At 42.0% G+C, this 24,152-nt stretch overlaps 2 protein-coding genes across 2 annotated transcripts; both read left to right on the top strand.

The window, feature by feature from the left end:
- Positions 1 to 517: 517 nt before the first annotated feature.
- Positions 518 to 3,476, top strand: fosaa (v-fos FBJ murine osteosarcoma viral oncogene homolog Aa). The gene is made up of 4 exons (XM_071327592.1): positions 518 to 764; positions 1,479 to 1,706; positions 2,024 to 2,131; positions 2,242 to 3,476. Exons 1-4 carry the CDS (start codon positions 624 to 626, stop codon positions 2,905 to 2,907), a joined length of 1,143 nt encoding a protein of 380 aa, XP_071183693.1. The 5' UTR covers positions 518 to 623; the 3' UTR covers positions 2,908 to 3,476.
- A 344-nt stretch (positions 3,477 to 3,820) lies between these two features.
- Positions 3,821 to 21,664, top strand: jdp2a (Jun dimerization protein 2a). Its single transcript, XM_071327594.1, has 4 exons — positions 3,821 to 4,134; positions 13,914 to 14,131; positions 20,625 to 20,729; positions 20,815 to 21,664. Exons 2-4 carry the CDS (start codon positions 13,937 to 13,939, stop codon positions 20,995 to 20,997), a joined length of 483 nt encoding a protein of 160 aa, XP_071183695.1. The 5' UTR covers positions 3,821 to 4,134; positions 13,914 to 13,936; the 3' UTR covers positions 20,998 to 21,664.
- Positions 21,665 to 24,152: the final 2,488 nt, after the last annotated feature.

Here is a 24,152-nt window from a genome sequence, read left to right as displayed (position 1 = left end):
AAATAGCTTTAGAACTAACACAACCAGATTTATCAGTTCTTGTGTGTAGATAACTTCAGTTGTAGTGGCCTATAATTATCCTACTGCCTGATAAAACGTATAACATTTACAATAATTCTAAGCAGTAACCATTGTGTATATTTCCAATGTCATATAGTGCGCTGTAAACCAATTCATTCAGATTGAGACAACTGCATTATATGGCCATTAAAATGTGCTGTTATTTTCACAAAATCAATAGAGTCCGTGTGCCTGAATTTATGAATGGACATGCCACACGCTACACACTTCTCTCTGATATTTGTTGTATAAATGCATTTGGAAAAATTACATTATATTTAACTGGGGGGAAATTACACATTTTAGCAACTCAGTCAAATGACATTGAGCATTTGGCAGATGTAAAAAAAATATGCTAAATGTGTGTTTCTTTGTCCTGTGGCTCCCCTCCATAGAGATGGTATAGCCTCCGTTCATTCATAAAAGTCTGGCAGACTATAAAAGGAGGGGCTTGCACACGCGTCTATCAGTTACCAGGTATAAACCTGAAATAGAAGCAACTGAAGAAAAACAATATTTGACGAGCAGGCTGATTATTCTATTAGCTGAGGATATTTTAAGACATGTTTCTTAACTCTGAATTAGATTCAATGTCTCGCTGCAGCACAGAATCTCCTGTCGGGGACACCCTGATGTACGATCAGAAGACGCAAGATTACTCTTTCTCCTGGTCCTCAGCTTCGCCGTCAGAGAGCAGTGCACAGGTATGAATGAATCAAGTGATGATGTCTGTGATGCAATGATAATAATATTCACACACAACGATGTCAACGACTATTAATTAAAATGTGGTTGACTTTCATCATTTATCATTGTTAATCAATACTCTATTAACATGAATGTGTGTGAAATCAATAATCGGAAATCATTGATTTATTTATCGAGATTGTCAGCATATGGGTGGGTAAGTGGGGTACATGATTTTACCATATTATTCACATTTGTTATGAATACCTATTTCCTATTCCAAAATCCAAGAGTGAAATATTGAAAATGCAATAACACGCCTGTGGATGAAAATTGTGTGTATTATCATTGTCAAGTCCTCAGACCAAATATGTAGCGTGTCCATGCAGCGGATCATTAAGAAAATAAATCCATTCCGGAGATTTCACAGCATCTCTGCGTCAGTGTTGACGTCAGTAGCAATGATAAAGTAAAATATTGGTTCGTGGGGTGACTATTTATAGGTGGCTAGATATATTTTAAGAAAACCCATACATAGTTCATACATGCCATGACAATACAGCATAAAGTCAGACATCCCCAATACAAATGGGGTAATTCCCTTATGTCTCTGTCATTAGAATAACATGTGTTTAGAATGACTGACTTGTGCAGTAAAATAATTAAGGAAATTGTGATAAAAATCATTAGTGGTAAATTATTAATAACTGTGATAATATATAACTTTGCAGGAGCTCTGCCCAGACATGGATATACCAGCCACTTCATTTGTTCCAACAGTGACTGCAATTTCCACTACCCCAGATTTGCAGTGGATGGTCCAGCCGACTATTATAACATCTGTCTCCCCATCTCTGGGTAGCAAGCAAGCCAATGAAGTGCAGAGCTCTCACCAGGCAACACCCAAAGTGGGCGGGAGCAGGGGAAAAAACACTGGCAGAAAGGGGAAAATCGAACAGGTTGGTTAGCGCTTTTCAGATTGCAAATAAAATGAAACACATTCACTTGTGTGAACATCTAAATCAATCTTAATTTCCAACAGTGCAGCAGCATCGCATGCTCCCCAAGAGCAGTGTATTTGGCTGTGTGCCGACCTCAGGCAGTCCATTTATATTCAGGTCACAGTGAGTCTGCAACAACGGTCTATTTTTAGACGCATTGCAGAGAAAGATGCTTTTGCTACTCTAGAAAGGGGAACTGGCAATGGAAGTCTGAGATTAGGAGATTAAATGGCCAGATTATTCAAGGTGCAAGTGTTTTTCTCTGAATCTCACAGCTCTCTCCAGAGGAAGAAGAGAAGAAGAGGGTGAGGAGAGAGAGGAATAAAATGGCTGCAGCCAAGTGTCGCAACAGACGGAGGGAACTCACTGATACACTGCAAGCTGTAAATTAACCCTTGGACATCATGCTAATCACAGTACCATCATTTTAAACAGTAATCTATAGTTATGATTGTTTACATTTCCTGTGTTCCTCCTTTTTTTTTTTTCAAAGGAGACTGATCAGCTGGAGGAAGACAAAGCAGCTCTGCAGATTGAGATAGCCAATCTCCTCAAAGAGAAAGAGAGGCTCGAAATTGTCCTCGCTACTCATAGCCCTGTGTGCCAAATTGCAGAAGACCTGGACATCTTCTTGGAGCGCAGTGGGTCTCCCGAGCTGCCCCCCAGCCCAGAGGGGAGTAAGCTCCATGAGGACAGTGCCCAGGAAGCCCCCTCGCTCCAGGACATGGACATTCCCAGTGACCCGTCCACAGCCATCTCTGGGAACTCCAACATCCTACTCTGTGCCAGTGCTGAAGTAAACATCTGCGACCTTGAGCCCTCTTTGGATATGAAGGAGGGGCTCCTGGACAATCTGCTGCCCAGCATGGAGGAGAAAGTCCCTACAGAGACTGCCCGCTCTGTACCAGACATTGACCTGAGCGGTTCCCTTGGGGTTACGGACTGGGAAACCCTGTACAAATCTGTGTCTAACGACCTAGAGCCTCTGAGCACTCCTGTTGTGACCTCGACCCCCACCTGTAGCAGCTACCTGACCATTTTCACATTCTCCTGTCCCGAGCTCGACTCCCTTGGAGAGGGGTTTGACGGTCGCAAAAATGGAGTGGGCAAGGCTGAATCTGTTGATATCCTCAAGTCTCCAACCCTGTTGGCCTTATAAATGTAAGCAGAGGGAGTTGATTGGTGGATCACTGCAGTTGGTATCCCCAATTGTAATAAGATATCAGAGACTTGCTGTGGTGTCAGCACTTCAGTTTGAGGATTACATCAATGAAATGTGTTACTTGACTAAGCAAGTATAAACTTCTTCCAGATACAATTGATGTAGCTAAAAGCATGGCTATACATTTTACAGATGGGGATGAAGTATGTTCTGGTTAACGCATGCCGAGGAATTCCAAATAATGTTCATATATGTTTGATCTGATAAACTGTGTTGTGGAATTGACTGTATGGTTTTGTGCTTCAATGGGAATAGTATATCAATAGCAATGAATATTGTGTTAAAGTAAACATCCATGTTCAGTACTTACATAGATACCTCAATATCATCCACTGTGATTTGACCTCATTGTTACAATGTTTAGAGTTTTCCATGAAAACATCCAGTGCTATATCTATCCAGATGTAATTTATGATGATTTATTTTTTTACCTCAGATTTGGACTTGTTTGTCAAATAAAAAAAGTTAATGAGCATTGATTGCTTATTGATAAATATTAATTCAAAGTGATGTTGGATGCTTTTTTGATTGTAAAACACACATACCAGCTAGTGTTGCTCCATCGAGTTTCACAATTAATGCATTTCATAATTAGATAAAACAATACATTCTATGGTCACCTGAATATCTAGAAACAACCGCATTGAATTTGATCTGGATGCTCCCCTTGTTTGTAGTTTCTCTTAATTGTTGTAGAAAATATCTTTCCCTCTCGATCTCTTTCTCTCGCTCGCTATCTCTCTCTCTCTGTGTGTGTTTCTGTCTCTGGAAAAGGTGAGAGTATTGGTATTGTAAATTATTCAAACAAGTGGCGTTTATAGGCATTAACGGCAGGTGTAAATTACACACGGATTCGCAATTGAGGTGCGTGGGCAGACGACAGGGTCTGTCCTGCTCTGCACTGGGTCAGTGGAGGGGTTTGTTTTCTGGTTTCTAGGGGAGGGGCGGATAGGACTTCCCCACTTCTTGCTCCCACTTTTAGCTGTGCTTTTTACATCCCAGTTTACGTCTAGTTGGCATAACTCATTTCCGCATTCCCAAATCCTCCCAGATAGGGATCACTATTTAAAACGGGCTGATGCAACGGTTTCCACTTTTTAAAATACTCTCGACCTTCAGCTGACAAGAAGAAAGGACAACTGTTGCACTCGGGATCAAAGTCAGGTAATACATTTTCGTAGTCGAGAAACATTTATTATACTGGGGCGCCACACTTGAGTTGCGAATGTGTGCAATTCATGAGTTTCAGTGGACAATTGTGCACAGTCGTGCAATTGTGCAAGCCCGTTCTTTCGTTCTCTTTGGATTGGGCAGCAATAGCCTAATTTAAGCATTTATGGAGATTATTAACGTTCTTCATGAGACAACTTTACACTCAATGGTTTTCTGTTTAGTATGCACGCTTGCAGACCTACACGTTTATTCATCCCAATAAAGTGTTTCTCTGCAACTTAATTTTTCCCGAACGAACAAGTATAATTGGTTTAACGTTTCATCACTGCAAAAGTCAGTTACATAACATGCATGCTATACTGAATAATAACTTCTGCTTTGAAATGAGTCATGACTCAAGTGTATCATTATTAACCGAGGTTTACTTTTCTTGTTGCTGTGTAAACACGGGCTTTCAGGAGTTTGACGACAAACGTGTTGGAATAATGACAATGTATCAATTTAGTAGGTAGCCTACTATTTACAGTGGACGCTGGATCTATTTTTTCTGTAAAATAAAATAGGCTTCTGGTAATAATGTTCATTTCGCAACTAATTCAGCTCTGTTAAAGGTTTCTTAATTTTTTCACTTTGTTTTAGTATTGAAACTTTCACTGTTGCATACCCAAATCATTGAGTAATGAACACATTTGTATCGTTCTTATTCATATAATACATATTTTATTTTAATTAAATGTTCTAATCTGCCTTTATTGGGACATAGATTATTGGTATGAATGGTGAGGTTGCAGGTACACAGTCCTCAATTGAAAACATCCAAAGGCGTCTATCAAAGCTAGACGTGAGGAACCACTTTGGACCAGATTGACATGAGACATTGGATTGCTCATAAACCCTGCCTTATTGTTCACCATTCATTCCTTCCTTTCACCGGGAGGGAGAAAACATGTTTCTTTGTGAATGCAATGTAACCACGCTTTACAGGACCGGGCATTACATTAAGATATACATTTTGTTCACTTGGCAGATGCACTTATCCAGAGCAATTTAGTCAGGGCATTAACATAAATTACCAAGATGTATTTGTCTCTAATACAAGGACAACAATACATCTTAGATAATTTTCTTAGATATCTGCAATGACTGTGTAACTGCAGTTAGCCTGCACATAAACTGTGCTATGGAGATATTTGTATTGTTAATTAAAATTGTCTGCACATTCTTATGGCTTTGTTTGTAGACACACATTACAGTTGTTGCATAAAAAAAAAACATTACGGAGACCTGGTTGTTGAAGTATGTGACTACTGCATAGGCTACTAAAGCTGCCACAAAGGTAATTGTCATCATGTAGCATTGCAACTAACATCATAACAGTACTAGTTTTAACAATACCAGAGGAGTTCCACATATTACTTCCAGGTTTTTGGGCTTGGTACTTTTCTTTTGAGGAACTTTAGAACTGAAACTAATTATATGCTATGACAAAATGATGGACATTTGCTTGTATTTTCTTGATTTAAAAATTGGTTTCAGTCCAGTACAACCAAATGTGCACCACATAGCAAACATTGAATCACGTTCTGCACATAAGGTGAAGCAGGCTAAGCAAAACCTGTCTAAGACATACCAATATCTATTCTGTTAGTTAGCTCTCTATCTATCCAGGCAAAAGTTTGGACACACTTACTCATTCCAGGGTTTTTCTTTATTTTTACTATTTTCTCCGTTGTAGAATAATAGTGAAGACAACTATGAAATAACACATGGAATCATGTAGTAACCTTCAAAGTAGCCACCCTTTGCCTTGATGACAGCTTTGCACTCTTGGCATTCTCTCAACCAGCTTCATGAGGAATGCTTTTCCAACAGTATTGGAGTTCCCACATATGCTGAGCACTTGTTGGCTGCTTTTCCTTCCCTCTGCGGTCCAACTCATCCCAAACCATCTCAATTGGGTTGAGATCGGGTGATTGTGGAGGCCAGGTCATCTTATGCAGCACTCCATCACTCTCCTTCTTGGTCAAATAGCCCTTACACAACTGTTCTGCCTGCAGCTATAGAACCCTGACCTGTTCACCGGACGTGCTACCTGTCCCAGACCTGCTGTTTTCAACTCTCCAGAGACAGCAGGAGCGGTAGAGATACTCTCAATGATCGGCTATGAAAAGCCAACTGACATTTACCCCTGAGGTTCTGACTTGTTGCACCCTCGACAACTGTGATTATTATTTGACCATACTGGTCATTTATGAACATTTGAACATCTTGGCCATGTTCTGTTATAATCTCTACCCGGCACACCCAGAAGAGGACTGGCCACCCCTCAGCCTGGTTCCTCTCTAGGTTTCTTCCTAGGTTTTGGCCTTTCTAGGGAGTTTTTCCTAGCCACCGTGCTTCTACACCTGCATTGCTTGCTGTTTGGGGTTTTAGGCTGTGTCTCTGTACAGCCCTTTGAGATATCAGCTGATGTAAGAAGGGCAAAATAAATAAATTTGATTTGTCCTGTTGAAAAACAAATGATAGTCCCACTAAGCGCAAACCAGATGGGATGGTGCATCACTGCAGAATGCTGTGGTAGCCATGCTGGTTTTAAGTGTGCCTTGATTTCTAAATAAATCACTGACAGTGTCACCAGCAAAGCACCCCCACACCATCACTCCACCTCCTCCATGCTTCACGGGGGGAACCACACATGTGGAGATCATCCGTTCACCTACTCTATCGAAGACACGACGGTTGGAACCAAAGATCAGACCAAAGGACAGATTTCCACTGGTCTAATGTCCATTGCTCGTGTTTCTTGGCCCAAGCAAGTCTCTTCTTATTGGTGTCCTTTAGTGGTTTCTTGCAGCAATTCGACCATGAAGGCCTGATTCACAGTCTCCTCTGAACAGTTGATGTTGAGATGTCTGTTACTTGAACTCTGTAGGATTTATTTGGGCTGCAATCTAAGGCTGGTAACTAATGAACTTACCCTCTGCAGCAGAGGTAACTCTGAGCCTTTCTTTTCCTGTGGTGGTCCTCATGAGAGCCTGTTTCATCATAGCACTTGATGTTTTTTGTGACTGCACTAGAAGAAACTTAGAAAGTTCTTGACATTTTCCAAATTGACTGACCATGTCTTAAAGTAATGATGGACTATCATTTCTCCTTGCTTATTTGAGCAGTTCATGCCGTAATATGGACTTGGTCTTTTACCAAATAGGGCTATCTTCTGTATACCACCCCTACCTTGTCACAACACAACTGATTGGCTCAAATGCATTAAGGAAAGAAATTCCACAAATGAACTTTTAAAATGACACAGCTGTTAATTGAAATGCATTCCAGGTAACTAACTACCTCATGAAGCTGGTTGAGAGAATACCAAGAGTGTGCAAAGCTGTCAAGGCAAAGGGTGGGTACTTTGAAGAATCAAAAATATTTTGATAACACTTTTGGTTACTACATGATTCCATATGTTATTTCATAGTTTTGATGTGTTCACTATTATTCTACAACATAGAAAATAGTACAAATAAAAACCCTGGAATGAGTAGGTGTGTCCAAACATTTGACTGGTACTGTGTGTGAGATATATATTCTGACAATTACCAGATTTTCATCCGTAAAGCCAAAATGGGTTGTAGCTGTGCAATGGTAATATTTTAGTAAATTATTTACTTAGTTGAACAGAATTTGCTGTAAAAGGAGGGCAAATGGAAGCTGTTGGTAGATTTAATGTTGCACATTAGGGCAGTTAGGTGGAGGGAGGGGGCAGGTAGAAAGGGGTAGCGTATTCTTGAGTGAAACAGGCTACACTTGCATGCAAATACACCAAAACCTCAAATTACTTATCTTGGTACCTTGCCCAGAGTGAGGTTATTGGCTTACTTTGCTTGGGTCCCATTAATTGCAACTCAACGTTGTACGACTAAACGGCATAGGCCCAGGCTGTATAGACATTGAAGGAAACCTTCAGTACTTTCTATTATTTGGGTAGGAGCAGAGGTCAGTGTAGGACATTCTGTATCAATGTATCCTGGGTTTGAGTTGGTGTCTGGATTACTGTACACTCTTTTACTAGTTTGAATTTTTATTAGACGTATGTACGGGATACACATGGTATTCACCATCCAACAAAATGCTTACTTGCTGGTTCCTTCACAACAAGAATAATCAATAATAAAATATAAAAAATACAGACAAAGTAAATGGCTCAGTACAACAGAATATACATTTTAGCATAAGTATAATACAGGAAGGCACAATGTTTAGTCCAATATTTACACGTTTTGGGGAAGGGGGGTTGGGAGGCAGGTGTTTAAGTTGTGCAGCATTTAGCAATCATAATAAGAGTTTGGTAGCAGCAGGTGTGTGTGTGTGTGTGGAGAGTCTAGTAGCAGCAGGTGAGTACATTATGTGCTAAGTTGCGGAGAGTATGGTAGCAGCAGGTGAGTACATTGTGCTAAGTTGCGGAGAGTCTGGTAGCAGCAGGTGAGTACATTGTGCTAAGTTGCGGAGAGTCTGGTAGCAGCAGGTGAGTACATTATGTGCTATGTTGCGGAGAGTCTGGTAGCAGCAGGTGAGTACATTATGTGTTAAGTTGTGGAGAGTCTGTGCAGGTGGTCAGTCCAGTTAGTTTCTATCTACAAGCCATCAGACTGAACACTGTCTCTGAGCCTGTTGGTATCAGATCTCAAGCTCTGATACCGACTGCCTGATGGTAAGGGAGTGAACGGCTTGTGGCTGGGGTGTGTGGGGTCCTTAATGATGCTGCGGGCCTTCCTCAGGCACCGTTCTGAGTAGATGTCCTGGATGGGTGGGAGCACGGTACCAGTGATGTACTGGGCCAACTTCATCACAAGCTGGAGGGCCTTGCGGTCGTGGATGGAGCAATTTTCCTACCAGGTCGCGTTGCAACCAGTCAGGGCGCTCTCGATGGTGCGGCAGTAGTATATGGAGACGACCCGGGTGGCATGCAAATTTCTTCAGCTGCCTTAGGAAGTAAAGATGCTGTTGCACCCTCTTGGCAAGAGTGGTGGTGTTGTTGGTCAATGTCATGTCCTCAGTGATGTGGACGCGGAGGTACTTAACTGCTGACTCTACTGCAGTCCCGTTCATTTGAGTCAGGTCATGTTCCCTCTGCTTCCTGAAGTCAACAATCAACTCTTGTTTTGCTGATGTTGAGGGAGAGGTTGCAAGTTCACTTACCTCCTCCCTATAGGCTGACTTGATGTTAGTTATCAGGCCTATAATTGTGGTGTCATCAGCAAACTTGATGGAATTAGTGTCATGCAAAGCCATGCAGTCATAGGTGTATAGGAAGTACAGCAGAGGGCCGAGGAAACATCCCTAGGGGGCCCTTTAAGAGTCAGTGTAGAGGAGATGTTGCCAATCCTCACAGCCTGTGCTCTGCCCGTCAGGAAGTCCAGGGTCCAGTTGCAGAGGGTGGTGTCCAGACCCAGAGCTTGGTGTTGAGCTTGGAGGGAACAATAGTGTTGAATGCTGTACTGTAGTCAATGAACATTATTCTCACATAGGTGTTCCTGTTGTCCAGATGTGTTATGTAACACATATCAAAGTGCTGTACAGAAACCCAGCCTAAAACCCCAGACAGCAAGCAATGCAGGTGTAGAAGCACGGTGTCTAGGAAAAACTCCCTAGAAAGGCCAAAACGTAGGAAGAAACCTAGAGAGGAACCAGGCTATGAGGGGTGGCCAGTCCTCTTCTGGCTGTGCAGGGTGGAGATAACAGAACATGGCCAAGATGTTCATAAATGACCAGCATGGTCAAATAATAATAATCACAGTGAACAGGTCAGGGTTCCATAGCCGCAGACAGAACAGTTGAAACTGGAGCAGCAGCACGGCCAGGTCGACTGGGGACTACAAGGAGTCATCATGCCATGTAGTCCTATCAGGTCCTCCAAGAAAGAGAGAATTAGAGAGAGCATACTAAAATCCACACAGGACACCGGATAAGACAGGAGAAATACTCCAGATATAACAGAATGACCCTAGCCCCCAACAAACTACTGCAGCATAAATACTGGAGGCTGAGACAGGAGGGGTCAGGAGACACTCTGGCCCCATCCGATGATACCCCCAGACAGGGCCAAACAGGCAGGATATAACCCCACCCACTTCGCCAAAGCACAGTCCCCACACCATTAAGACACTAACAGCGTACAGACGGTAGGCAATTAAGGTCACAGTTATGAAAACTTAGGACACTAAAGAGGCCTTTCTACTGACTCTGAAAAACACAAAGATGCCTAGGGTCCCTGCTCATCTGCATGAACGTGCCTTAGGCATACTGCAAGGAGGCATGAGGACTGCAGATGTGCATTGTCCGTACTGTGAGACGCCTAAGACAGCGCTATATGTAGACAGGACGGACAGCTGATCGTCCTTGCAGTGGTAGACCACGTGTAACAAGACCTGCACAGGATCGGTACATCCGAACATCATACCTGCAGGACAGGTACAGGATGGCAACAACTGCCCGAGTTACATCAGAAACACACAATCCCTCCATCAGTGCTCAGACTGTCCACAATAGGCTGAGAGAGGCTGGACTGAGGGCTTGTAGGCCTGTTGTAAGGCAGGTCCTCACCAGACATCACCGGCAGCAACGTCACCTATGGGCACAAACCCACTGTCGCTGGACCAGACAGGACTGGCAAAAAGTGCTCTTCACTGACGAGTCACGGTTTTGTTTCACCAGGGGTGATGGGCGGATTTGCGTTTATCGTCGAAGGAATGAGCGTTACACCGAGACCTGTACTCTGGAGCGGGATCGATTTGGAGGTGGAGGGTCCGTCATGGTCTGGGGCGGTGTGTCACAGCATCATCGGACTGAGCTTGTCATTGCAGGCAATTTCAACGCTGTGCGTTACAGGGAAGACATCCTCCTCCCTCATGTGGTACCCTTCCTGCAGGCTCATCCTGACATGACCCTCCAGCATGACAATGCCACCAGCCATACTGCTCGTTCTGTGTGTGTATTCCTGCAAGACTTTAATGTCAGTGTTCTGCCATGGCCAGCGACGAACCCGGATCTCAATCCCATTGAGCACGCCTGGGACCTGTTGGATGGGAGGGTGAGGGCTAGGACCCTTCCCCTCAGAAATGTCTGGGAACTTGCAGGTGCCTTGGTGGAAGACTGGGGTAACATCTCACAGCAAGAACTGGCAAATCTGGTGCAGTCCATGAGGAGATTCATTGCAGTACTTAATGCAGCTGGTGGCCACACCAGATATTGACTGTTACTTTTGACCCTCCCCTTTGGTCAGGGACACATTATTCCATGTCTGTGGAACTTGTTCAGTTTGTCTCAGTTGTTGAATCTTGTTATGTTCATACAAATATTTACACATGTTAAGTTTTCTGAAAATAAACGCAGTTGACAGTGAGGACTTATTTTGCTGAGTTTATATACTATACCCTATCTGTCATCCGACCAAATTAATTACCTGCTACTCACCTGGGAATAGAGGCAGATTTCCTTGCAAAACTTAGTGCATTCGGAAAGTATTCAAACTCCTAGACTCTTTCCAAATTTTGTTACGTTTCAGCCTTATTCTGAAACTGATTAAGTAGTTTTTTCCCCCTCATCAATCTACACACAATTACCCCATAATAACAAAGCAAAAACAGGTTTAGACATTTGCAAATGTATTGGAAAAAAAGATGTGATAAGTATTCAGACCCTTTACTCAGTACTTTGTTGAAGAACCTTTGGCAGCGATTACAGCCTCAAGTCTTCTTTGGTATGACGCTACAAGCTTGGCACACCTGTACTTGGGGAGTTTCTCCCATTCTTCACTGCAGATCCTCAAGCTATGTCAGATTGGATGGGGAGATTCAGGTCTCCAGTCCTGGCTCTGTCTGGGTCACTCTAGGACATTCAGAGACTTGTCCCGAAGCCACTCCTGTGTTGTCTTGGCTGTGTGCTTAGGGTCATTGTCCTGTTGGAAGGTAAACCATCGCCCCCAGTTTGAGGTCCTGAGCACTCTGGAGCAGGTTTTCATCAAGGATCTCTGTACTTTGCTCCGTTCATCTTTCCCTTGATCCTGACTAGTCTCCCAGTCCATGCTGCTGAAAAACATCCCCACCGCATGATGCTGCCACCATGTTTCACCTTAGGGATGTTGCCAGGTTTCCTCCAGATGTGACACTTGGCATTCAGGCCAAATAGTTCAATCATGGTTTCATCAGACCAGAGAATCTTGTTTCCTTGAGTCTCTGTTAGGTGCCTTTTGGCAAATTCCAAGCGGACTGTCATGTGCCCTTTACTGAGGGAGTGGCTTCCGTCTGAGCACTCTGCCATAAAGGCCTGGTTGGTGGAGTGCTGCAGAGATGGTTGTCCTTCTGGAAGGTTCTCCCATCTCCACAGAGTAACTCTGGAGCTCTGTCAGAGTGATCATCGGGTTCTTGGTCACCTCCCTGACCAAGGCCCTTCTCCCCCGATCGCGCAGTTTGGCCGGGCAGCCAGTTCTAGGGAGTCTGGGTGGTTACAAACTTCTTCCATTTAAGAATGATGGAGGCCACTGTGTTCTTGGGGACCTTCAATGCTGCGGAAATGTTGGAACCCTTCCCCAGATCTGTGCCTCGACACTATCATGTCTCGGAGCTCTACGGACAATTCCTTCGACCTCATGGCTTGGTTTTTGCACTGTCAACTCTGGGACCTTATCATGTCCAGTCAATTGAATTTACCACAGGTGGACTCCAAGTTGTAAACATCTCAAGGATGATCAATGGAAACAGCATGCACCTGAGCTCAATTTCAAATCTCATAGCAAAGGGTCTCAATACCTATGTAAATAAGGTATTTCTGTTTTATATTTGTAATACATTTGCAGAAATGTCTAAATCTGTTTTCGCTTTGGCATTATAGGGTATGTGTTGATTTAATGATTTTTTTAAATGTATTTAATCCATTTTAGATTAAGCCTGTAACGTAACAAAATGTGGAAAAAGTGAAGGTGTCTGAATACTTTCCAAATGCACTGTATATCACTACAGTTATAAACAAAACAGATTTACAGGCAAGACGCTGATGAACAAGTATGACACCATAGCTCTTGGATAGTGTCAGTTTAGTCAGACAAAATAGGAGAAGGGATAGAGGAAGGGGCTTTATCAGAGGACCAGGGTTGGCCACATTGTCCTGAGATCCTCCAGCCACATTCCACCTCCCTGACATGGAGAAAAGGCTCATATGGAGGAAAACATGGGAAATGGGTGTTTGTTGGCAATGGCAGTCTGTAGCTCTCCGTGGGATAAAGTGGAACGTGTCTGAGTCTACTTTTGTGCAGGGTTGTGTGGCTCTTGGCCTCCTTGGGAATAAAAAAAACCCCCACATAGATCCTTGCCAAGACCTCTGTAAATGGGAGTATACATACATTCCAGAAAAAAGAGATGAAATAATAAAATGGCCTAATGGGAGACAGCCTCGGCCTCCTGCTCTGCAACAGGCCAACATTTCATTAGAGAAGGCTGCCAGGGAGACCAGGTGCACTTGTGGAAATGACACCTTTAAGCCCTTTAGCAGACTGAAATGAAAGTAAACCAATTATCTGTCAACTACACCAAAACTAGAAGCAGGTTTGAAATGTGAATATTTTGGGTAAAATGTATTCAGATCTTTTACTCTGGTACAGCTGCAAAATGTTGTGAAATATTCAGAACATGGGGACAAGGTGGTGAATTGTACATCTCAATCCACGTCTTTCATTTTCTTAATGCATTTTCCTGCCCTTTTGTCCCTGTTCCTATCAGCTGTGGTCACGGCTGGGTCTTATATGATGCCGGGACCAATCCCAGATCCTCGGATGACAGCCGGCTCATTGCCCAGCCTGGGTCCCCTGGCAGGGATCCCCTACACCACACTGACTGACCAGCTCAAATACGCCAACCTCCGGGAACTGGGGGCCATGCTTTCTCCACTGCACTTCCTGGGCAAGCTAGGGAAGAGGCCCCTAACCATCAAAACAGAGGTGAGAATTAAAGTTTTGCTTTCGTTCTTGATGTTGTGAGAAGTTAATTCAGATATCTTTCATGTAATTTTACTGTTTAAGACTTAGTTTTTTCTAACTTTTCTAACAATCAATGTTTTGTTCCCAGACCTCAGAGGGACTTAAGTATCTACTTAAAGGTCCAATGCAGCTGTTTTTCTCTATCAAATCATTTCTAGATAACAATTAAGTACCTTACTGTGATTGTTTTCAATAAAAAATTGTCAAAAAGAAACAAAGCCTCTTTTAGCAAAGAGCAACTTATCAAGCAAGAATTTTGCAAGGACTGTCTGAGTGGTCTGATTGGGGTGGGGAAAACTATCTGATATTTGCGTAGAGGTTTGGAACTATTCTTCTTATTGGTCTATTAACAAATTTACCGCCTGGTGATAACACCAGGCAGTAGTGATGGGTAACCAATGCCTTTGGGGCTTTCACTCAGTTGTGCCGAAAAACTGTTACTCTGAACTTTTAAAACAGTGCACATGAGACATCTACTGGTCAGGAATACATATCAGCATGGGTGCTGTTTATATAAACCTGTTTTCCCATTGCCTCTATCAAAATGTCGTGGGGCAATGGATAGGCGTGAGCGTTGGTAAACAAAATTGTTAGAATGTTGGGTTTACATTCTACTTACAGTACCCTTTTTGCCCTGTTTATTTATACTTTTTTTTTACTGTGCATCCATGGTTAGTGCTAAGTGATTTAACCAAAATGTCTGTTATTTTTCGGGTTTTAAACAACTTTGACTGACTTCGGTTCAATTATTTGAATTCCATTTAGTTATTTTTTTCTTCTTTGAACTCCATGTGCACATTGCTCTAGAAATAAATCCAATCCAGTTTGAACTGTACGATGTAGTAAGGAGTTGTAGTTTCCAACAGGCCAATATTCTACATAGTTTAGTGTATTAAACTGTGGTAATTAACAACAATGACCATAATCCATAGCGCATCTACTTGGTCTGTGTATCATTTACGACGGCTATGGAAGAGACAGGAATTCGCAATCGTGAGGAGATCGAGAAGCATCAGCTGCTCTAGGTATCTTTACCTTAAAATGCATGATCAAAGTGATTGATAGTTGGTATTCAGCAGTCATAAAAGTATGAATTATTTACTTTGAAGAACTACAAAAGTGATTTTTGTCAGACAGCACATGCAGCAGCTCTACAGAGATGAGATGACTTGCTTGGAATGAAATAATAGTAATCAAATAAAATTCACAACTGAAATATTTTATTAAAGTGAATAAATTATAGTTAGTATGTGATAAGCAGTAATGGGCAATCATGGAACTTTTATTAATCATTTTATTCTGTTACAGCATTCAACCAAAATAATCGAAACCGAAAACAGTAATTATTTTTACAATTATTTTATCGAAACACCAGCATCCTGAAGTCGCCTCTTCACTGTTGACGTTGACTGGTGTTTTGCGGGTACCATTTAATGAAGCTGCCAGTTGAGGACTTGTGAGGCGTCTGTTTCTCAAACTAGACACTAATGTACTTGTCCTCTTTCTCAGTTGTGCACCGGGGCCTCCCACTCTTCTTTCTATTCTGATTAGACAGTTTGTGCCGTTCTGTGAAGGGGTAGGCCATTTCGACACTGCAATCGACACTGTATTTCTGATCAATGTTATGTTATTTTAATGGACGAAAAATGTGCTTTTCTTTCAAAAACAAGGACATTTCTAAGTATCCCCAAACTATTGAACGGGTATGTTATATATACATATTAGTATTTTTTTTTTAAATGGCGCCACAGTCCTTTGTATGATTTAGGATGTTAAATAAAAATCGGAACAGCCTATGCTTAACAAAACACTTGATTTAAGTTAGAAATACAATGTAACCAGTGTTTCAAAGAAAATAGAAGAAAAAAAAAGAACATCCTAACAGGGATTCGTTCCTGTGCATCAAGGCCACAGACTCAGTTGCTGCTGCTGTACAGGCAGAACCACCTGTCATGGGAGAACTGGAGAAGAATGTTTATATTAACCCTGTAAATAGTGCCCGGCAGAGCTCAATGTTTTGGAAGCCACAGCAGATTCCACTGAGGGAGGGATCAACTAAGCTTTGTATGCAATTTATTACGTGGTAACTGCTTGTCAACATTGCTTTGGGATTGAATTAAACTTTCAACTAACTTTTCCAAATTAATAAACTTTGGAAACATAATTTGATAATAACACCAATAACTACAAGAGCTGTTTAATTTACAAACACTGAGAAAGACAATTCTAAATAGGAACTCAAGATTCAATGGTGTGCTACAATTTCAGAATAGATTCTTCTACCTAATGGCGCTACGCCCTGAGCTACAGTAGCTTTCCACCTGCTAAGGTGAAATGTCTAGATAAAAACTAAAAGCTGCCAGCAGTGATCGGCTCTCTGTTACGACACCTGTCAGATGCTAGTGTGACCACCAATGCTTCCAATGTCATCATCACGTGATATTGTTACAAGCATCGATATGTTGTCTCGACTCAGTAGTGCTATCAACCATCACTACCAGGCAGGCAAAAACTCAAAACCATCAAAGCAGGCTGAAATGTATTTTCAAACAGCTCTTATACTTAAATTGCATTTTCAGAATTTCACAATATTATTCCAACCTCGTAGTGTGGAAATGCATACCAGTGGTGGTTAGTGCTGTTTATGATGAGGGAAGACACCATTTATTTTTTTAATGAGCATGGCCTAATTTCTATTACAGAATATTGGATGACTGTCGTTCATATTCCGTTCACCCAGTTCAGGCTACTACATGAGTCAAATGTTCCCTATAGCCATCAGGAGTTTGCTAAAACTTAGCATATGAATGGAAGTTTACAATGTAGGTGCATACAGGTTGAGAGAAATTTGAGGTGACAGTGACACTTTCAATACTGCCTTGCACACTCTTGCCTGCATCTAGCTTATCTAAGGTGTAATTAGTCCAACAGTTCCAAACAAGAGTTTCTATTGGACAAATTCAGGTATTTTTATCCCTGTTGTTTGCTTCCGTTTTAAGAAATGTTTTTCAACAGAATTGGAGTGTATACACCCCATATCATGTGTAAACACCATGTTGTATTCCTTCTCGCCTCTATGCACTCTTCACACCTTTTTCCCTTCCTTTGTGGACTTCAATGCACAACACATCAGATGTATGTGACCAGGCTAAAAAAACTCCTACAATCATGCAGTAACATTAATGTTTAGTCAGTAGGCAGTTACACCAACGGGCCCTGGTGGCAATAAATTAATAAAACCAAAAGCTTACCTTGGACGAGTTTGTAACAATTTTCCTCCTCTTCAGACGAGGAGTATGAAGGATCGGACCAATACAGTGTGGTAAGTGTCCATGATAGTTTTAATAAAACTGAACACGACACAATACAAAAATAAAAGTGAATGATAACAAAAACCAAAACAGTCCTGAACCGTGAAACAAACACTAACACAGGAAACAATCACCCACAATGGAAAACAGGCTACCTAAATATGGCTCCCAATCAGAGACAACGATGAACAGCTGCCTCTGATTGGGAACCACACCAGGCCAAACACATAAAACAACCTAGAAAAATAACATAGACTGCCCACCCTAACTCACGCCCTGACCAAACTAAAATAGAGACACAAAAAAGGAACTAAGGTCAGGACGTGACAGAGTTTCAATGTTGTTGGATAGTCATAGCCAGCTAACGTTAGCTAACATAGCATCCCTCTGTTTGAGCCGGGTGTTTTAATAAGGCTAAACTAGCCAGCTGCATTTGCTAGCTAAGTAAGTGATATGAGAATTAAGTTCTCCTGTTCATTAACCAATTTAATTACTCAGTCTGCGCTATCAGGATTTTTATGATACTGATAGAAATAAAACAGACAGAGGCCCAGTCTACAATAGTTAAACGTTTATTCACGGAACGTTCTAAAATCAGGAACACAAAACAATTCATTTTATACTGACTTCTCACGCCCACACATTCACACAACCATACGCACACACACACACACACACACACACACACACACACACACACACACACACACACACACACCGACAGAGATTAGTGACCTTGTCCCTGAGACGTACTCCCTGTTCTCTCCCAAATCTCTAGTCAGGTCGGCACCGAGCTCAGACAGTCTGTGTTTAAAATACCATAAAGACATATTGTCTTTACACAAATTCTGACTAGGACTACACATTTATTGATTATGATTTATACATTCTAATCACTTCCATTCAATTATATGTTTCAGGGCGGAATATTCTAATCATTAAATTAACCGATAATTCTCAACTAACAGTAAGTGAACAAGAAAGTGAAAAATGACACTCCTCTCATTTTTGAAAATATTAATTTGTTAAACTGTTCAACTATTGTCTTTCTCTCTCTTTGAGTCAATTACTCACCACATTTTATGCACTGCAGTGCTAGCTAGCTGTATCTTATGCTTTCAGTACTAGATTATCTGATCCTTTGATTGGTTGGACAACATGTGAGTTCATGCTGCAAGAGCTCTGATAGGTTGGAGGACGTCCTCTGGAAGTTGTCATAATTACTGTTTAAATCTATGGAAGGGGGTGAGAACCAAGAGCCTCCTAGGTTTTGTATTTGAAGTCAATATACCAAGAGGAGGAGGGAAGCTAGCTGTCCTCCGGCTACACCATGGTGCTACCCTACAGAGTGCTGTTGAGGCTACTGTAGACCTTCATTGCAAAACAGTGTGTTTTAATCAATTATTTGGTGAAATGTGAATCTATTTAGTATAGTTTTGTCTAAATGTTTTACATTTATTTTTATGAAGTTCACTGAGGAGGATGGTCCTCCCCTTCCTCCTCTGAGGAGCCTCCGCTGACATGTATACATACAGTACCAGTCAAATGTTTGGACACACCTACTCATTCCAGGGTTTTTCTTTATTTTTGTTATTTTCTACATTGTAGAATAATAGTGAAGACATCAAAACTATGAAATGATACATATGGAATCATGTAGTAACCAAAAAAGTTTTCAACAAATCAAAATATATATGAGATTCTTCAAAGTAGCCACCCTTTGCCTTGATGACAGCTTTGCACACTCTTGGCATTCTCTCAACCAGCTTCATGAGGTAGTCACTTGGAATGCATTTCAAATTCAAGTGAATTTGTGGAATATCTTACCTTAATACATTTCAGCCAATCATTTGTGTTGTGACAAGGTAGGGGTGTTAGCCCTATTTGGTAAAAGACCAAGTCCATATTATGGCAAGAACAGCTCAAATAAGAAAAGACATTAAGGTCAGTCAATCCGTAAATTTCAAGAACTTTCAAAATTTATTCTAGTGCAGTCGCAAAAACCATCAAGCGCTATGATGAAACTGGCTCTCATGAGGACCACCACATGAAAGGAAGATCCAGAGTTACCTCTGCTGCAGAGGATAAGTTCATTGGTTACCAGACTCAGAATTTGGCAGTTAACTGCACCTCAGATTGCAGCCCAAATAAATGCTTCAGAGTTCAAGTAACACACTTCTCAACATGAACTGTTCAGAGGAGACTGCGCGAATCAGACCTTCATGGTCGAATTGCTGCAAAGAAACCACTACTAAAGGACACCAATAATAAGAGGCTTGCTTGGGCCAAGAATCACGAGCAATGGACATTAGACCAGTGGAAATCTGACCTTTGGTCTGATCAGTCCAAATTTGAGATTTTTGGTTACAACTGCCGTGTATGTGTGGTTCCAACCGTGAAGCGTGAAGGAGGAGGTGTGGGGGTGCTTTGCTGGTGACACTGTCAGTGATTTATTTAGAATTCAAGGCACACTTAACCAGCATGGCTACCACAGCATTCAGCAGCGATACACCAGCCCATCTGGTTTGCACTTAGTCCCACTCATTTGTTTTTCAACAGGACAATGACCCAACACACCTCCAGGCTGTGTAAGGGCTATTTGACCAAGAAGGAGAGTGATGGAGTGCTGCATCAGATGACCTGGCCTCCACAATCACCCGACCTCAACCAAATTGAGATTGTTTGGGATGAGTTGGACCGCAGAGTGAAGGAAAAGCAGCCAACAAGTGCTCAGCATATGTGGGAACTCCTTCAAGATTGGATAAGCATTCCTCAAGAAGCTGGTTGAGAGAATGCCAAGGGTGTCCAAAGCTGTCGTCAAGGCAAAGGGTGGATACTTTGAAGAATCTCACATCTATTTTGATTTGTTTTAGACTTGTTTGCTTACTACATGATTCCATGTGTTATTTCATAGTTTTGATGTCTTTACTATTATTCTACAATGTTTGGGTGTGTGTCACAGAATATCATGTTTTTGATTGCAATGGGCCTTTAATGTTGACCAATAGCATCACCTATTGGACAGAACGATCATTAAAACAAGTAACCCACTTTTAGATTGTTTCCTGCAGTTGAAACAATTGTGGGGTCCATTTTCCACCTTGTTCAGTTTTAAAATATGTTTGCATTTCCCTTTAATGTAGAGAGATGAGGAAGAAGACAGGAGGAAACGAAGGAGAGAGAAAAACAAAGTAGCAGCAGCACGCTGTAGAAACAAAAAAAAGGAGAGGACAGACTATCTACAAAGGGTGAGAGGTTTTCTTTAATGAAATGTGAAATAATTCTCCAGTTTTCTAGGAATAAGTAATGATCTTCCTGCCCCCTCTGTCTCAGGAATCGGAGAGACTAGAGGTGATGAATTCTGAACTCAAAGCTCAGGTTGAGGAGCTGAAGCATGAGCGGCAGCAGCTGATCATCATGTTGAATCACCACCGCCCAACGTGCATAGTCAGGACGGACAGCGTCAAGACCCCTGAGAGTGAAGCCAACCCTCTGCTGGAGCAACTGGAGGGCTAGTGATGTCTCAGGACTCTGAGCTGAAGAGCAGGGTGTTGTTACAGTTTACAGTGAAGCCCTAGTCCGGCCAACTAGCAGCACTTCGGTATCTCTGGGTTCCTGGCTTAGAGGCAAACCAGCTAAGCACACCTGCCTGGAGCCAGAGAGCCTTAAAACACAAACGTGACCCAATGTGATTGGACTTTGTGCTGGCACATTTATTTTTATGTTTTGTTATTGTTTCCATTCAGGTCCCCATAGCCTCACCCACTATCACTGTAAATAAATAAATAAATACATACATGGCTAAATGCAGCTTGGTGAGAAATACTCCCACTCCTGGGCAACGTGACAGATCTCTCAGGCCCCTAGGCACAGTCAGAACTTGTCCTATGTTTGTTTTTACTTATGTGTACTGGTTATGAACTAGTAGGGTGTTTGAATATAATTTTTTTCTCTATTACAGTATGTCCTGATGGCAGACCGGTTGAAACGTCTTATTTTTGTTGGCGCAGGCGTCATATATGCACATAGCCTATGTATGGACTGTTTACATTGTAGTTGGTCTGCTATTACTTCCAAATATGGTTCTTATTTTTAAACTTACTGTATATTATATCATATACATATAAGCGATCACAAAAGGTGATACATTTTGTATTTCTGTTAAATAAATAGTTTATTTTCTCCTTGGCTTTTGTTATGGTTTAGAACAGTGAACGTCTATTCAAATGGTAATTTAATCCGTGATATGAATAATGCCATTACACAAATCCTAATTGTAAACGATATCATACACTGGCACCACTACAAAATTACTATAAGTCCATGTAAATACAGCTGATGATTTGTCTATAAGGTTATTTAAATCAGCTGCTTGATTTGATCACTCTTCTCATTCATTTGATTACAGGGTAAATTTTGTGTGACACTGCCATCTGATGGCAGATATTCATATAGGCGCAGAGGTTTTGGCATGGGAGGCTATATGGACCATAGAGTAGATGTTAAAACCAGGTATGGATATGCCTGGTGCCCAAATGGATTACCTATTATTAAAATATATATATATATTCACCTTTATTTAACGAGGTAGGCTAAATGATAACAAGTTCTCATTTATAACTGCGACATGGCCAAGATAAAGCAAAGCAGTGCGAAACAAACAACACAGAGTTACACATGGAATAAACAAAACATAGTCAATAACACAATAGAAAAAAAGTCTATATACAGTGTGTGCAAATGAGGTAAGATAAGGGAGGTAAGGCAATAAATAGGCCATAGTGGCGAAATAATTACAATGTAGCAATTAAACACTGGAGTGACAGACATGCAGAAGATGAATGTGCAAGTAGAGATACTGGGCTGCAAAGAAGCACACAAAAAAACAGTATGGGGATGAGGTTGTTGGATGGGCTATGTACAGGTGCAGTGATCTGTGAGCTGCTCTGACAGCTGGTGCTTAAAGTTAGTGAGGGAGATATGAGTCTCCAGCTTCAGTGATTTTTGCAATTCGTTCCAGTCATTGGCAGCAGAGAACTGGAAGGTAAGGCGGCCAAAGGCTTTGGGGTGACCAGTGAAATATACCTGCTGGAGCGTGTGCTATGGGTGGGTGCTGCTGTGGTGACCAGTGAGCTGAGATAAGGCGGGGCTTTACCTAGCAAAGACTTATAGATGACCTGGAGCCAGTGGGTTTGGCGATGAATATGAAGCGAGGGCCAGCCAACGAGAGCATACAGGTCGCAGTGGTGGGTAGTATATGGAGCTTTGATAGACTGCATCCAATTTGCAGAGTAGAATGTTGGAGGCTATTTTGTAAATGACATCGCCGAAGTCAAGGATCGGTAGGATAGTCAGTTTAACAAGGGTATGTTTGGCAGCATGAGTGAAGGATGCTTTGTTGTGAAATAGGAAGCCAATTCTAGATTTAATTTTGGATTGGAGATGCTTAATGTGAGTCTGGAAGGAGAGTTTACAGTCTAACCAGACACCTAGGTATTTGTAGATGTCCACATATTCTAAGTCAGAACCGTCCAGAGTAGTGATGCTGGGCAGGTGCTGGTAGCGATCGGTTGAAGAGCATGCATTTAGTTTTTACTTGCATTTAAGAGCAGTTGGAGGCCACGGAAGGAGAGTTGTATGGCATTGAAGCTCGTCTGGAGGTTAGTTAACACAGTGTCCAACGAAGGGCCAGAAGTATACACAATGGTATCGTCTGCGTAGAGGTGGATCAGAGAATCACCAGCAGCAAAAGCAACATCATTTATGTATACGGAGAAAAGAGTCGGCCCGAGAATTGAACCCTGTGGCGCCGCCATAGAGACTGCCAGAGGTCCAGACAACAGGCCCTCCGATTTGACACACTGATCTCTATCTGAGAAGTAGTTGGTGAACCAAGCGATGCAGTCATTTTAGAAACCAAGGCTGTTGAATCTGCCGATAAGAATGTGGTGATTGACAGAGTTGAAAGCCTTGGCCAGGTCTATGAATACAGCTGCACAGTATTGTCTCTTATCGATGGAGGTTATGATATCGTTTAGGACCTTGAGCGTGGCTGAGGTGCACCCATAACCAGCTCAGAAACCAGATTGCATATCAGAGAAGGTACGTTGGGATTCAAAATGGTCGGTGATCTGTTTGTTAACTTGGCTTTCGGAGACCTTAGAAAGGCAGCGTAGGATAGATATAGGTCTGTGGCATTTTGGGTCTAGTGTCTCCCCCTTTGAAGAGGGGGATGACCGCGGCAGCTTTCCAATCTTTGGGGATCTCAGACGATACGAAAGAGAGGTTGAACAGGCTAGTAATAGAGGTTGCAACAATTTCGGCTGATCATTTTAGAAAGAGAGGGTCCAGATTCTCTAGTTCTGCTGATTTGTAGGGGTCCAGATTTTGCAGCTCTTTCAGAACATCAGCTATCTGGATTTGGGTGAAGGAGAAATGGGGAGGCTTGGGCAAGTTGGTGTGTGGTTGCAGGGCTGTTGACCAGGGTAGGGGTGGCCAGGTGGAAAGCATGGCCAGCCGTAGAAAAATGCTTATTGAAATTCTCAATTATCGTGGATTTATCGTGATGACAGTGTTTCCTAGTCTCAGTGCAGTGGGCAGCTGGGAGGAGGTGTTCTTATTCCTCATGGACTTTACAGTCTCAGAACCTTTTGGAGTTTGTGCTGCAGAAT

Source organism: Salvelinus alpinus, chromosome 9 (assembly GCF_045679555.1).
Source record: "Salvelinus alpinus chromosome 9, SLU_Salpinus.1, whole genome shotgun sequence".
Lineage (NCBI taxonomy): Eukaryota > Metazoa > Chordata > Actinopteri > Salmoniformes > Salmonidae > Salvelinus > Salvelinus alpinus.
This window is presented reverse-complemented; position numbering and strand designations above follow the sequence as displayed.

Excerpts from the sequence above, each read along its gene's own strand:
- fosaa (XM_071327592.1), top strand. The coding sequence starts at position 624 with ATGTTTCTTAACTCTGAATTAGATTCAATGTCTCGCTGCAGCACAGAA. Across the intron at positions 765-1,478 it reads CGTCAGAGAGCAGTGCACAG|GAGCTCTGCCCAGACATGGA; the intron begins GTATGAATGAAT and ends ATAACTTTGCAG. Across the intron at positions 1,707-2,023 it reads GAAAGGGGAAAATCGAACAG|CTCTCTCCAGAGGAAGAAGA; the intron begins GTTGGTTAGCGC and ends TGAATCTCACAG.
- jdp2a (XM_071327594.1), top strand. The coding sequence starts at position 13,937 with ATGATGCCGGGACCAATCCCAGATCCTCGGATGACAGCCGGCTCATTG. Across the intron at positions 14,132-20,624 it reads CCCTAACCATCAAAACAGAG|AGAGATGAGGAAGAAGACAG; the intron begins GTGAGAATTAAA and ends CCTTTAATGTAG. Across the intron at positions 20,730-20,814 it reads GGACAGACTATCTACAAAGG|GAATCGGAGAGACTAGAGGT; the intron begins GTGAGAGGTTTT and ends CCTCTGTCTCAG.